Genomic DNA, 14,557 nt, shown 5'->3' with positions numbered 1-14,557 from the left:
AGCTATGTCTTCTTTTTGTTGGCTCTTTAAAAATTAAAACATAGACTCAGTTTTAACCAAGGCCTAATATAACAGTGGTTTAAACAAGATCGAATGAGGGGCCCCTGGGTGGCTCAGCTGGTTAAGCATCCAACTTCAGCTCAGATCATGATCGCACAGTTCGTGGGTTCGAGCCCTGCATCATGCTCTGTGCTGACAGCTCAGAGCCTAGAATCTGCTCCGGATTCTGTGTCTCCCTCTCTCTGCCTCTTCCCCTCTCACACTCTCTTCCTCTCTCAAAAGTAAACATCAAAAAGAGATTTTAGGCAAAATAGAATGTAATTTTCTCTGAGGTAATCAGAGAAAGGACATTCAGCCCAGAGCTAATGTGGGAGCTTCATAGTGTTGGGGACCTGAGCCATCTCGTAGCACTTTCATCCCTAATGCTTTCCCCCTCTATAAGGTACCAAAGGATTCTGCGCTCACCAGCACTCCAGCCCGCAGCTAGGAGAAGGAGATTGTGTAGGGCATTCTCCTCGCCTTTTAAGCCACAACCTGAAAGCTGTACACATCACTTCCTTTCACATTTCATTGGCGGGAACTTAGTCATATGGCCACACTTAGCTATAGGAATATTCTGGGAAAGGTAGCTTTTCAGGCTTTGAAAACCATAGCTGCGTCGAGGGGGGGCCCTGACAGTCTTACCCTCTACTCCCCCCAACAGTGGTGGCTGCCAATGACCTCAAGTGGCAGACTTCTGGCATTTTCCGGCCCTTCATCGAGGTCAACATCATTGGCCCCCAGCTCAGCGACAAGAAACGCAAGTTCGCCACCAAATCCAAGAACAACAGCTGGGCCCCCAAGTACAACGAGAGCTTCCAGTTGTGAGTCTAAGGATGATTTGGGGAGCAGGGGGAGGGGACATCTGCTGGGTGAACCTCAGGGTCCACTAGGCAAGAGGGATGTCTGGTGGGCCAGTGGTATCTGGGTGCAGGAATGAGAGGGGTCACGTCCTAGGTGAGGGCACCGGGGAGGGAGACCCCGTAGTGCAGGAGTGACATTGGTGAGGGGACGGGGGTAACCACTTTGGGAGACAGGCAGTTCCCAGGGGAGGCAGTGAATGTGCGAGAACATGTTGGTGAAGGCTTGTGAAGAGGAAGGCAAGTCTGAGCAGAGGGGGCGTGTCGGGCAGGGTGCTATCCGGGGTTGGAGACTCAGGTCTGGGGAAGCGCCCTGAGGAATCGTGATGGGGCCAGGAGCGTGTGGGCGAGGGTCTCAGGGCCATGGGGCCAGGTCTCCTGGAGTCAGCAGTGAGCCTGGTCAGGGCTGCCCGGGCAGGTCTGGAGGAGTCTGCATGGCGGTACCGGACTGGACTGTGGTCCGGGGCACGGGGATGCCCGGTAAGGGGGTGGGGGCGGGGTCGCATCCAGATGGGGCTTCCTGGTGAGCAAGGATGAGCTTAGTCAGAAGCCTCCAGGGTCCGGAGGGGCAGATGACCTGGGGAGTCTGATCAGGGTATTACTCGGGATGGGCAGATATTTGGATTGGGTGTAAGCCTCCCTGGGGCTGGATAGTGTTGGGGGCGTGTTCCCGGGGGACAGAAATACAGAGGGGTAAGGGAGCATCAGAGCCGGGGAGAGGTGGGGGACCCCTGAAGGACAAGAAGAGGGCTCTCGGTGGGATGCAGTGCTTGGGAGCAGGAGAGTGATCTGGATGGGGGGCAAATGTCTCCCGGGGTGGCTGGTAGTGCTTGAGGGCCAGGAGTGCAGCCTGAGAGGGTGTTTCCAGGGAGCGGTGTGGGGCGTGGGCAGAGCCCGCAGGGGCAGGTCCCCTGGGGGCGGAAGCCCAGCATCACCGGGGATGCAGCTCGCGGGTAGGGGGAGACGTGCCGGAGTGCGGGGCGGGTCACTCGGGGTGGGGCTTGAGAGCAGGTCGCATGGAGAGAGCTCCTTAGAGGTAAGGGGTGGGCTAGGGAGGATGGGGGAGGGGCCACGTCGAGGAGATAACCGGGGCTCAGATGGGAGCCTGGTAAAGGGGCTTCTGGGCCGGGTGTCGGGGGCAGGGTGGCGAGCAGCAGCTCAGCCGGCCGAAGGTGTGGGCGCTTTGGGCGCAGATATCACTGGGTGGGAGCAGGGCCTAGCCAGTGTGTCTTGTCGAAGTGTCACCTGGGTGGCAACGTGGTTTGGCCCTAGGCTGAAAGTAGGTATCCTGGGTTGGAGATGGGGGGGGGGCTTAGAAGGGATGAAGGAGGGAGAGGGACGTGGCATAGATGCTACTTGAGGGCAGGGGTGTGTGTGTGTCTGTGTGTGTCTGTGTCTCGGGAAGTGTGGGCGTGGCCCAGCTCCGGCGCGGAGGCGGGGCCAGCAGTCCGGGGAGGAGGGTAGCCCGGCGGGCGGGGCTGGCCTCACGCCCCGCCCCCCCCCGCAGCACGCTGAGCGCAGACGCGGGCCCGGAGTGCTACGAGCTGCAGGTGTGCGTCAAGGACTACTGCTTCGCGCGCGAGGACCGCACGGTGGGGCTGGCCGTGCTGCAGCTGCGGGAGCTGGCCCAGCGCGGGAGCGCCGCCTGCTGGCTGCCGCTGGGCCGCCGCATCCACATGGACGACACGGGCCTCACGGTGCTGCGCATCCTGTCACAGCGCAGCAATGACGAGGTGGCCAAGGAGTTCGTCAAGCTCAAGTCGGACACGCGCTCCGCGGAAGAGGGCGGGGCCGCGCCTGCGCCCTAGCGCGGGGCGCGCGGGCGGGCAGCACTGCGCCTGCGCGCGGGGCGGGGCGGTGTCAGTGCGCCGGGACCTCCCAGAGGGCGAGTCTCCGGGCTCTGTGCAGAGGGCTGGCCGCGCCTGCGCCCTTGACTTAGCTCGCACCTCTAGGGAATTGTGAACGGACGACGCCCCGCCCCCTCGAGGAGCCACGCCCTCGGGCGCCATGAAGGAAGAAGCCACATCCCCTACTAGAAGCCAAGTCCCCAGCGCCTAGGGGATCCTTCGAGCTGGGATGGGAGGAAGTCCTGCCCCCTCTGGAGGAGGCCAGGTCCTGGGCTCTGGTAAGGGGAGGCCCTGCCTCCTGTCCCCTAGAAAAGCCATAAGATGGGTCCCCAAACCCTGGGGCCCAAGACCAATTGCCAAGTATGGAGCTCTCAGCTCCCTCGAGGGGCGGGCCCTGGGCAAGGGGCAGAGCTTCCTAGAGCGCCCCCTGGGGTGGCCTAGGGGTCGGAGGCACGAGAATGCTGGTTGAAGCGCCCAGGTTGGACCAGAGTGTCTTTTCGTGTTTGTGCAAAAAATAAATAGGGAGGGAGGGGGAGGATGGAATTTCAAAAGCACATGCGCCCTCGGGCGCCCAAACCCTGGGGGCCAAATGGACGGCTCTGAAGCACCTGAGTTGCCCCCACTTCCCCATGGGGGTTTGCCTCTCCTTTTCCCCCAACATACCCCCTCTTCATATCATAAAGTTCAACCCACCCATTTAATAGATGGCAAGACTGAGGCCCAGAGAGCTGCTTGAGACGTTGTTAAAGGTCCCAGTGCCACACCTTCTCCTCACTCCCTTTGGCCTATGTGCCCCATCTAAGGGTGGGCTGGAATCGGTTGACCCGACACAGCTCCCCATTGCTGCTAACCCCATCTTCAGGGGACCTCCCCCAATCCTTACAAGGGATGGGGGTTCTGGGCCAAGGCCCCCACTGCACCCTCCCACGTCTGGCTGCCAAGCAAAACCCCAGCCCTCAGCCCTTTCCACTGGGACCCTATGGGGAGATTGCCTGAGAACTCGGTCTCCCGCCAAGAAAGAGTGAGGATTTGGGATTCCCTGGACCCAGGCACACCCCCCCCCCCACCGCCCAACCCCTTCTTCCTCGCCCAGAATTCTCCAGGCAGGCAAGAAAGAGACCAGGAACTCTAGGTGTGTGTATATATGTGTGTGTGTGTGTGTGTGTGTGTGTGAATATACAAACCTGTTCAGAGCTTAGTCTCCAAAATCTCAGTCATTCATTCAGGCACCGTGCCACAGGACACCCCTGGGGTGGGGGTGGGGAGCCTCTGCCTGCCTGAGCTGTGCCTCCAGCACACATTGGTGGGGTAGTCTGGCCAGAGTCGTTTCCCCGCTTTAGCTCCTGGAGATGGAATCTTTGGGGAGTTTGTCATGGCTTGTCTTTGCCCAGAACCTGTTTTTCCATGTTAGACGGGGGCTTCTGTTCCATTTGTTTTCTTCCTGCTAGATTGACCAAGTACAGGATTCTCTAGTACTAAGACGAAATTAAGACAGGGAGGAGATGAGGAGTAGCTGGGCTCGTGGAGCAGTGGGGGCTGGGTCCGACGGGAAAGTGAGGGAAGGCTTGCTGAGGAGAGGAAACCATCAGTTGGAGAGGAGAGAGCCCCAGCCAGAGGGAACAGTAGGGGCCGAGGCTGAGGTGGGCAGGCTTGACGCACAGCCAGGTCAGTGTGGCTGGTGAGGGAGACAACAGCGAGGAGGTGTTGATGTCGTGAAGACCTGCAGAGATACAGGCAGGGCCTTGTATGCCACTCTGAGGACTTCCGATTTGACCCGAAGAGATTGGGGAGCCCCGGGAGATTTTAAAGCTGAGGACAGTCTGGATTTCAGGTTTCAAAAGCTCCCTCTGGCTACCTCAGGTAGAACGGACCCGTGCAGTTTGGGGGAGATACAAAGTGCTTTCAGGGTATTGAAATTAATTCCTGGGAAGATTTTGGAAGATACAGTAAAAAGGAAAAACAAAAACCCCACCCCTTCGATGAGTCCACGGCCACTGGGTATGGTTGTTCTCGCTGTGCACTGGCCAAGGGTTTGGCATTTCTGAGGAGGCCATGTGCAAACCCTAGGTACTGGGAGTTGTGTGTTTATAGCGATGGCTTCCTGGCACGTGGACACATCTGGAAGAAGTGGCACCATTTCCTGCGCTACCCGGAGGTGCTGCACGCCCCCCGAGTCTCGGCAGGTGTGGTTCACTGAAGGTTCTGAACCAGAGGTGAGGATGCAAGGTCTCATGCAGGACAGTGGGGGAGGGGTGGGGGCCAGGGGCAGGCTGGGAGGTGGCAAGGGGGGAGCCGAGAAGCTCTGTCACATGGACTGAGGGGCAGATCTTAAATTGTGGCCATCGGGGGGTGGATTGAACACCAGCAACAGCCAAAGGGGACTTAGCGTGACCTGGATGGAGCCTGCAGGATTTATGGGTGACCAGCAGGAAAGGGGGGAGCTGAGCTTCTGCCCGAGAGAGCCAACTTATTTCCCAAAAGAGTCCTTGGGAGTCTCTGGTCAAGGCCTGCGTGTGTGTGTGTGTGTGTGTGTGTGTGTGTGTGCGTGCGTGCGCGTGTGTGAAGTTTCCCAGCATCAGCCCAGGCACATGGAAAGAGCGTCAAGTATTTGTTGAATGATTTTTTTCCATCTCCCGGGCTAGAGCTCTTTTAGAAATTTCCTCCCTCTTCTTCCCCCCCAGGAACTCCTATTTATCCCTTAAAACTCATCACAAATATCCTCTCCTGTAGAAAACCCGCCCTGCTCTTCCTCAGGACTTCCCCAGCGCCTGTCCCCACCCTCTGTCCCTGATGCCATGGGGCTTGGCTAGGGGGGTGTCTGCGACAGGCTCTGTTTTCCCCCCAGACTGAGGTCTGAGGCCTCTTGATAGCCCCCAAGTTCACCCAGCACAGACTGGGTGCGGGGACGACAGGGAGGGTACGCGTAGTTGAATGGTCTTGGGGTGGAGGGTCCGCGTGCATGTCTGTCCATGTCTGTCCACACCAACCTGCCCCTCCCACATAGACCTGGGCGCATGGAAGGTGTTCCAGCCAGACTGTGGCTGAGTCTCAGGACACGCAGGGGAGAGAGGACGAGACAGGAAAGGAAAGGAGTCTGGGCAGCTGGAAGCCTTTGGAAATAGGACGTCCCTGTGTTGGAATAAGGCTCAGACAGGGGCAGGGTCTTCCCCAAGGCCACTCACCACCTCACCTGGGGTCCCTGAAGTTCTGAGCCCTGGTGGGGTGTAGGGGTTATATTCGGACCTCATGTCACGCCAGGGGCTGGTCCTAGATTTCCAGGGGTCAGGGGAAGGGTGAAGTGGGGCTGGCCCCTGGCAGGGTAAGGGGAGTGCAACATTGAGGGACGTCTTGGACAGAGCCCATCCCCTCTCCCGGCGCACCCCTCGCCCACGAGAGGGACAGTGTCCCAGAGTAAGGACACAAAGAAGAGGAGGGAAGGATGGGGAGAGAGCGGGGGGAGGTAAGAAATCGGTGGGACACAGAGACCTTGAGATGGAGAGAGACTCAGAGGTGGGCAGATGCAGGAACAGAGGGGAAAAAATGAAATCCAGGATCTAGAAGGAAGAGGAGCCCGCTGTGCTCTCTGGCTCTCCCCCAGCCAACCTGGGAGGATTTAGGCCACATGAGCAGGTGCCCAGCTGCGACCCGCAGTCCCTCTCAGGCCCCGGAGCCTGACACCTCACCGTGCCCCCATCAGAGATGCAAAAAAACTTAACACCCAACTAGAAATCTTTGGGACCTCAGAGACCTTTCTGTCCCCCACACTGTGTGCTGTTCATTTTGCAGATGGGGACCCTGAGGGGCAGGGCGGAGCAGGGACAGCCCGGAGTCGCCCCAAACTCTGCTGCCCCAGTGGAGCGGGAGGGGAGCTCGCTGGGGGTTTGGTTCGCATCACGACACCGTCTGCCCCCTGGACACCCTTTCCTAAGAATTGTCAAGGACCAAAGTCGTCTTCGCTGACACATGTTGCTTTTCTCTTTGCCTTTTATTTATTTTTTTTAAGAGAGAAATCAAGATGACGGTGTCGACTAAGACCTCCCTATCCCCCAACCCCTGCCTAACCATAGTGACTCTCTGGAGATACAGGTCACAGGCGGAGGGTCCCCTGTGCATCCCAGGCCACAGGGCCAGGGGGACTTACAGTTCACCCCTGGCCCTGGCACCCTGAGACACCCCCCCCCCAGACCCGGCCATGCAGTCCGGGGAGGTTCCGCCTCCACACACCTTCTCTTAGCATGTGATTGCAAATGTGAAATCAAAATGCCGTTTGTCCGTTTGTTTGTTTTAATTCCATCCCGTTGCTCTGGCGTCCGCACGGATGCCCCCATTTCTCTGTAAATATGTGACTTGGAACAAATGTTTAAAAACCAACGAGAAGTGGTCATGAATGCATGGTGTTGAGATGTTTTGCACTATTCTGACTTTTTGGTCTCTGTAAAAATATTTTATTAACAGCAGACATTAAAAAAATAGAAAAAACAAAATGCTTCAGACGTGCAGTGGCTCCCTTTCACGCCCATATTGGCAAAAAACCAAAAACCAAAAACGCTCACGTAGCACTTGATACACACAGACGCTGTTGTGAACACACTTCCCACCCACGGACGCAGCTTAAGATATTGCAGAGAAGGGAGAGCCGGGATCTGGACCGAGGACATTCATTGGGCGGTTGTCACTAGGCTCAAGCAAGTTGGGACACACTCATTTTCAACGTACAGCCCTGTCTGTTGTCTGTTGTTGTTGTTGTTTTAATCTTTATTTATGTTTGAGAGAGAGGGAGACAGAGCGTGAGCAGGGGAGGGGCAGAGAGAGAGGGAGACACAGAATCCGAAGCAGGCTCCAGGCTCTGAGCTGTCAGCCCAGAGCCCGATGTGGGGCTTGAACTCACGGACCACGAGATCATGACCTGAGCCAAAGTCCAATGCTTAACCAACTGAGCCACCCAGGTGCCCCTCAATTTTAAAAACTAAAAAGAAAAACAGGTGGCTGGGCAGATGGTTTGCCATCCTCTGACCTGATTAATCCATTACCCAACCTCCCCTCCTGCTTCTGCCCACCTCTCCTAACCTTAGGCTAAACTGCAGCAACCACCCCGGTGCTGACCCCACCCACCACTGTCACCTGAAGCGCAGCCCCAACCTCACCCTGTGCTCCTGCTCTTCCCCCATGTCCCCCTTAATCTACCCTAATCCCACCCCCATTTACCCACACCCCTCACCACACCACCGGTTAGCCTGGCAGGACCATCCAGGGAATGTTAAGATAACCCGCTTCGCCTGGGTGACTTAGTCGGTTAAGCGTCCGACTTTCGCTTAGGTCATGATCTCGCGGTTCGTGGGTTCGAGCCCCGCGTCGGGCTCTGTGCTGACTGCCAGCTCAGAGCCTGGAGCCTGTTTCAGAGTCTGTGACTCCCTCTCTCTCTGACCCTCCCCTGCTCACGCTGTCTCTCTCTCTCTCTCTCTCTCTCTCTCTCCTAGAAATTAAAAAAAACAAACACATTAAAAAGATAACCCGCTTCCTGGAGGGTGTAACCCAATTATGTGATTCATGATCTATGTAAGATTACATTTCATTACATAATTTATTACATTGCAGGATAATTACTCTGTTCCTAATCCTGCAATTACATATAATAGGTTCCATGATTAGGCACCCTACAATTACACAGTCGTTCTTACCATCGCCATAACGTGCAGCGAGAAACGAGGAGGAAGTGGCAGGTTGACCTCAGAGCCCGCCCCGATCCAACCCCTTTCCAGGCAGAGGCTGCAAAGCTGTAGCGACGCTCAGGGACTTTACTGCAGCTGCGCATGAGCTCAGGTTCACGGATGCAGGTGCCTGCAGGAGTCGGGAAGGCACAAGAGACTGGGGCTGCCTTGGGTTTTGCTTCCCCTTCACTCTACCAGCTTCCGGACATGGACACAGATGTTCCAGAACATTTCAGATGTTCCAGAATCTGCATTCCCTTGTCCCGTGACAGGCTTGGTGGGCGTTGAAAAGCAGTTGTGGGGGCGTCTGGGTGGCATTCTATTTCTGGATCACAGATACAGGGTGTGTGCCCAACGTCAGAGGTTTCAAGGGCCACCTGACTCTCTGCCTTGATTCTGGGGAGCTTCGGTTCCGGTGGGGAGCCAGTTCTACAGGATCATTCCTGTGGACCAGTCCTGGTCTTGGTCCTCTGCACCAAGAGTTAGCAAACTCTGCCCCCTGGACCACATCCGGCCCACTGCCTGTTTTTGTAAATAAAGTTTTATTGGCATACGGCCATTCACTCATGCAGCTCAGTCTGTGGCTGCTTTCATGCTACAGCAGCAGAGTTTCCTGTATGAAACCCCTTCTGTTAAAAGACCTCAACTGGTATTTCGGGGCACCTGGCTGGCTCAGTCAGTAGAGCATGGGACTCTTGATCTCGGGGTCATGAGTTCAAGCCCCACGTTGAGCATACAGTGGACTTAAAAAAAACAAACAAACAAACCCAGAAGACCTCTTAGTTTCTGTTTCCCACCCTTAATCCCGACTGATATGCTGCATTATGATACCCGATATGTTATGATACATCCACCGACCCAGCCACAATCACAGCACGCTAACGGGTGAATGTGGAGGACTAAACAGTGTCCTCCCCCAAAGATACCCACATTCTATTGCCCAGAACGTGTGAATGTTACTCTAAGTGGCAAAAGGAGCGTTCTCTGTGGCAGCACGTATCCTAAGATTGGAACGATACAGAGAAGTTTAGCATGGCCCCTGCACAGGGATGCGTGTAAATGGCAAAAGGAACATTGTAGCTGTAATTAAAGATCTTGAGATGGTGGGAGATTCTCCTGGGTTATCCAGGTGGGCCCTAAAGGTAATCACAAGGGTCCTTGCAAGAGGGATGGAAAAACAAAGGAAACTTCATGCCACAAAAAAAGACCTTTCAAGAGACACATGTCCCCAAGAGGCTGAACGGAATTGGTGCAGGATTTTCAACCACAGCGCTGTGGACTATTAGGGCCAAATCAATCTTTCTCGTGGCGCTGCCCTGTGCATCATAGGACATTTGGTGGCATCCCTGGCTTCTACCCACCAGAGGCCAGTACACCCTCCATCCCCAGAGGCATCCCCAGACATCACCAAATGTCCCCAAGGAACAAAAACACCCCATTTGAGACCCACTGGGTTATAGTAAGATTTCAAAACATCCCATGTAACTGGCACATGCGAGAAATGACTCCAGTGGTCTCTATGAGACGGGATTAGTTAATAAACTCGCATCACCCCACCCTGTAAACACACGATGAACACTCAGGACTTAACAAGAATAACTATGGCAGCCACAAAAGTAGACATGCTCACCCACTACTCCAGCGTTTTCGCCTGTATCAACTCACCCAACTGCGGTAAGGACTCCCGGGAAAGACGTGTCCTGCTCACCATCGGGTTGTGACGCTCTGTGGTTGGAACGGCCAAGTGAATGATGGTCTGTCACATCACGGAACTTTGCATGTGACGCCCCAGAAAAGAACTGATGGACGTCTGCACTGATTACAGCGTCCATAATATGTTGTTAAATTTCAAAAGAAAATTGCTGAGGGGCGCCCGGGGGGCTCAGTCGGTTGGGCCTCCACCTCTTGATTTTGGCTCCAGTTATGATCTTACAGTGCGGGAGGTCGAGCCCCTCATCGGGTTCTGCGCTGACAGTGTGCAGGCCCACTTGAGATTCTCTCTCCCTCCCTCTCTCTGCCCTTCCCCCGCTCGCCTGCGTTCTCTCTCTCCCAAAATAATAACAAAGAAAATGGCTGAAAAAACTGGGTGCAATCTTATCGCGCTTATGTTCTAATTCTTCCGCAAGGATCACGCACCACCTGCATTATCTTGTAAAAGGCCTGGGTAGGTACCTACACATTCCAAGGGCTTGAGAATTTTGAGAACCTTTAAGTATTTGACCAAGAAGATCCAAAGGCCGCTGGGTGAGGATAAACGCCCCACCCCCATCGTCCCTGGGGTGGGGCCACTCTGATGCTGTCCCCTGTGGTCCCCAGCTGCCCAGAGTCTAGTGCTCGCTGGCAGCCCTTCTCTTGGAGTCTCCCATCCCCACTCAACCCCTCATCTTGGGAGCCTGTTTTCCAGAGACCCCAAAACACGACAGCCTCTCTCCCCAATCTGTCATCGCGGCAATCCTGCTGAGCCCCCTGGATGCGGTGCGTGTGGCCAGCTGTCCCTGGGCCATCTCAGCGAGGTTTCTGGGGCTCTCACTACCCCCCACCCCACACTCACTCCACCAGTGGGCTTCTCTCCAGCGCCTGGTTTCCTCCAGCACCGGCCAGCAGCGGGGGTGCGGAGTGTGAGCGCGTGCTTGTGGGAAGCGGAGCAGTGGACCAAGAAATGAACACAGAATTATGTGAAAACCAACCAGGGACATTTAATAAAAAAATAAGCAGGTTATCCGGGACCTGACCCAGCGAGCAGTTCATCCTGAAGAGAGCAAAGCACTGCTGACTCTGACATTCGTCCCAGGCGGAAGGCAGAGCAGGGCCCCCAGCCCGTGCCGGGGAACGTCCTGCCCAGGCCTCAGGCGGGGACCCCCCCCAGGCCCCTCCCACACACAGTCCCACCGAAGGCTTGAACACAAGAACACCGCTGAGCAGGCAGGGCCCACGTGAGCTGCAGACCAGGGAGGCCAAGCCAACAGGGGGAGGGGTCAAAACAGAAGCACGGGTGAGCACGGGAGACCCAGCCCCCATCTTCATCCCTTGCCCCCTCCAGGGGGGCTAGGTCCAGGGGAGCTTGCGTGCGGCCATGTGGTCACTGGGACCCACGGCTGCCGCCGGTGAGGGAAGAGCCACCCTCCCTCCCAGGTGGGGGAGTGGGATTTTGTCTGCACAAGCTTGGGTGACTGGGGTGGGAGGGTGGGGGTGGACAGGGATCAAACTCAGCCAATCATTCTCCAGTCCCACTGGGAGTCTATGAGGTCTGGTACACAGTAGGCGTTCAATAAATGCCTGCTGCATGAAGAAATAAAAGACTCATCTTGTTCATCTCGGTGGCCCAGCACTTGGCATGTGGCCTGGCACACACAGAGGTGATCCAGTGCCCACCTGGCGAGTGTTATACTGTACCACTAATGCCCAGCACACAGCAGGTACTCTTTACATGGGTACACACAGTAGGTGCTCTTTAGATGGGTAGGGAAGAAACCAATGGAAAAATGCAAAGCACCTTGTTTCTCTTCATCTCCAGCACCAAGCTCAGTGTTCCCAGCACACAGCAGGCACTCGATAAATGCTCTGAGTCTGTAAGAAATTGTCTTTGTGTCACAAGTACCAGGCACATAGTGGGTGCTTGATATGTTGTTCAAAGAAATGAATGAAAGGGTCTTGTGCATCTCAATATTCTCAGAGCCTAGAACGGTTGGTGCCCAACACATAGTAGGCATTCAATAAATACTTAAATGAATCAGAACAATGACTGTGTATCGCTAGTGCTGATTCTTGGGGCAGTGGGCGGGGGGGGGCTGTCAATAAAAGCTTGATGACTGACTCAGTCACCGGCACCGGCCTAGGGAATAACGATGCCTCGCTCACTGCCGTTAACACAGAAGCCTGGTACTTGGCGAGCGCTTCTGTGTTTGGCACCTGAAGGTCTGAACCATGTCTCGTTCCCATCCGGTCCCCCATTCTAGGCCCTGGTCCCGGCATACAGTAGGCACTCCATTAAAGCTGCCTGCGTGCACGTGATTGCTGAGCCAGAGCTGGCTGGAAGCCACTTTGCGTGGAGAGCCCTCTGCGGCCTGCCTGGGGTCCGCAGGGGGCCCTTCTGTCCCCGGCCCGCACAAGGAAGCCGGGCCAGCGACGCCTGCTTTGCTGCTCGGGCCGCGACCCCTCAGAGCTCATCGCGGGCGGCGCTGTCCAGTGGAGACTGCAGCACGTCGGAGTTCTTGGCCTCGCGGCTCAGGGCTTGCTGCTCCCGCATCTTCTGGGATTTGGCGCGGTCCCAGTCGGTCTTGACGTGTTCGTTGTTCCACACGACCGAGGTCTCTGTGTCGCTCACGTACCCGTCATCCCCCGTGTAGTGCGTGGGGTAGATGAGCAGGGGCTCCACCGAGAAGGCGCGCAGGTTGCGGGGCGAGAAGTGGGCCTTGTACTCGGACCTGGGGGGCGGCGAGGGGAGAGGCAGCGGTGGGTTGGGAGACGGAAGCGGCGAGGAGAGCGCAGAGGAAGAAGCGGGAAGAGGACAAGACCCGTCCCTGGGGTCCGCCAGCCCCACGCCCACCCACCCGGGACAGACACACAGCAAGAGCCCGGCCCCACGTGCGCCCCGCACCCCCTCTCACACTGGGTGCTTGTCAAACATGACGGGCAGGAACTCATCGACAGGCAGCATCTTGGAGAGCGGCTGGGCCGCCAGCAGCTTGCGGGCGCCTTGCAGGGAGATCACGTAGGCCAGCGTCCAGTAGGAGTAATCGGCCTCCACCAGGTTCCTCACCCGGGGCACCGCCTTCTCCGGGTGCCCCACCTGCATCCGCTTCCGGCCCACGTAGCTGGGGTGCAGAGTTAGGGCCCCATCACCTACCTTCTTCCCGCCGGCCGGGGAAGGCTAACCGAGCAAATCAGAGATCTAGCGAGCCCCCGTCAGGCCCGGGGGTGACAGCGGGCTTGGGGTGACTGGGGAACGATGAGGAGGTTGGTGTGGCCGGGCCAGCGAGGACCTCAGGGGCTGAGGCGTGCAGGGAGGAGACTGGGTTTTGTTTGTTTTTTTCCCAAGGGCACTGGGGAGCCATGGAAGGATTCGGAGCTGGGAAGGGAAGGATGCCCTGGACCTCTCTGAGGCTGAACCACGGGAAGGAGTGGGGCCAGGCGGGAGGCCGCTGAGTTCACAAGGCTGTGGGGCAGCTGGGCAAGGTGCGGGAATGTGGTGAGTAGTCAGGGACGAACGGGCATCATGGTCCACAGTCTGGGGCCTAGGACCGGCAGGGAAGGAGGGAGGGAGGGAAGAAAGGACAGAGGCAGGGAGGTGGATCCAACTGATCTAGAGGAGATTCCGAAGGACTGCTCCAGAAATATGCTGGCCACACCCCACCTAGTGCTGTTCTAAGGCCCCTGGTCCCTGGCTATGCCCTACAAGCAGCCAGGTCCCCAGCTTCCGGGAACACCGCCAAGCCCTGGCCACACCCACCCCAGGCTGGCACAGGCTTCCAGGTCACATCTTAGCCACACCACACCCCCTACGAGCCCCAGCAAGCCTCCAAGCCCTGACCGAGGCCCCTCCCCACAGGCCAGGCGCCTAGATTTCCAGGTCCTCCTCCCAGGCCGTCAGCCCTAGCTTCCGGATCCTATTCCCCGCCCCCAACCCGCCCCGGCCCCGCCCCCNTCTCAGATCCAGGGACCCCGGGCCTCCTCCGCCATACCCGCAAGAGCTGGCTCAGCCTATTAACTCAGAGCCACAGGCTCTAGGCCACCCTTCCGAGCTCCAGGCCCCGGCTCCACCCCTCCCCAAATGGCCCCAGCCCCGGCCAGCAGCCCTGCCCCCACTCACATGAGGTCCCAGTCCAGACGCTCCCGCTCCACGTCCCGCATGAGGTTCAGCAGGCGTCTCTTGAAGAAGATCTCAAAGCGCAGGTCATCCTCGAACACAAGCGACTTCCGCAGCCCGCGGTCCACTACCTGAGGAAGGACGCCCTGCCCTCGTGACACAAAGACCAAGGCCAGGCCCGACCCTGAGGTCAGCTCTGCCCAAGGGCCCTGGGGCAGCAGGAGACAGGCAAACAGACCTTCGTCACCGTCTTTTGGACTGACCTCCTGGCTGGCTGTCACCTCCCCACGTATTGGG

At 57.2% G+C, this 14,557-nt stretch overlaps 2 protein-coding genes and 1 non-coding gene across 6 annotated transcripts in view; 2 read left to right on the top strand and 1 right to left on the bottom strand.

Annotated features, from left to right (window-relative positions):
- The window catches only part of UNC13A (unc-13 homolog A), a 58,216-nt gene extending 55,509 nt beyond the window's left edge, over positions 1-2,707 (top strand). For all 4 annotated transcript variants that reach the window (XM_077777041.1, XM_077777042.1, XM_077777039.1 and 1 more), the window contains 2 exons: positions 704-863; positions 2,407-2,707. In XM_077777041.1, the coding sequence (XP_077633167.1) occupies positions 704-863; positions 2,407-2,707 (461 nt within the window). The remainder of the gene's footprint in view (positions 1-703; positions 864-2,406) is intronic.
- A 6,726-nt stretch (positions 2,708-9,433) lies between these two features.
- On the top strand, positions 9,434-9,538 carry LOC144242451 (U6 spliceosomal RNA). Its single transcript, XR_013338346.1, has one exon. It is a non-coding gene; the product is annotated as a U6 spliceosomal RNA (small nuclear RNA).
- Positions 9,539-11,125: 1,587 nt separating this feature from the next.
- Positions 11,126-14,557, bottom strand: part of COLGALT1 (collagen beta(1-O)galactosyltransferase 1) — a 22,477-nt gene continuing 19,045 nt past the window's right edge. The window contains exons 10-12 of the mRNA XM_077777005.1: positions 14,264-14,391; positions 13,062-13,268; positions 11,126-12,878 (exon numbers count right to left, since the gene is read on the bottom strand). Of these exons, the coding sequence (XP_077633131.1) occupies positions 12,611-12,878; positions 13,062-13,268; positions 14,264-14,391 (603 nt within the window). The 3' untranslated portion in view covers positions 11,126-12,610. The remainder of the gene's footprint in view (positions 12,879-13,061; positions 13,269-14,263; positions 14,392-14,557) is intronic.

Source organism: Crocuta crocuta, unplaced genomic scaffold, assembly GCF_008692635.1.
Source record: "Crocuta crocuta isolate KB4526 unplaced genomic scaffold, BGI_CrCroc_1.0 scaffold77, whole genome shotgun sequence".
NCBI lineage: Eukaryota > Metazoa > Chordata > Mammalia > Carnivora > Hyaenidae > Crocuta > Crocuta crocuta.
The sequence above is the reverse complement of the archived record's forward strand: the minus strand, read 5'-3'. Positions and strand labels throughout refer to the sequence as shown.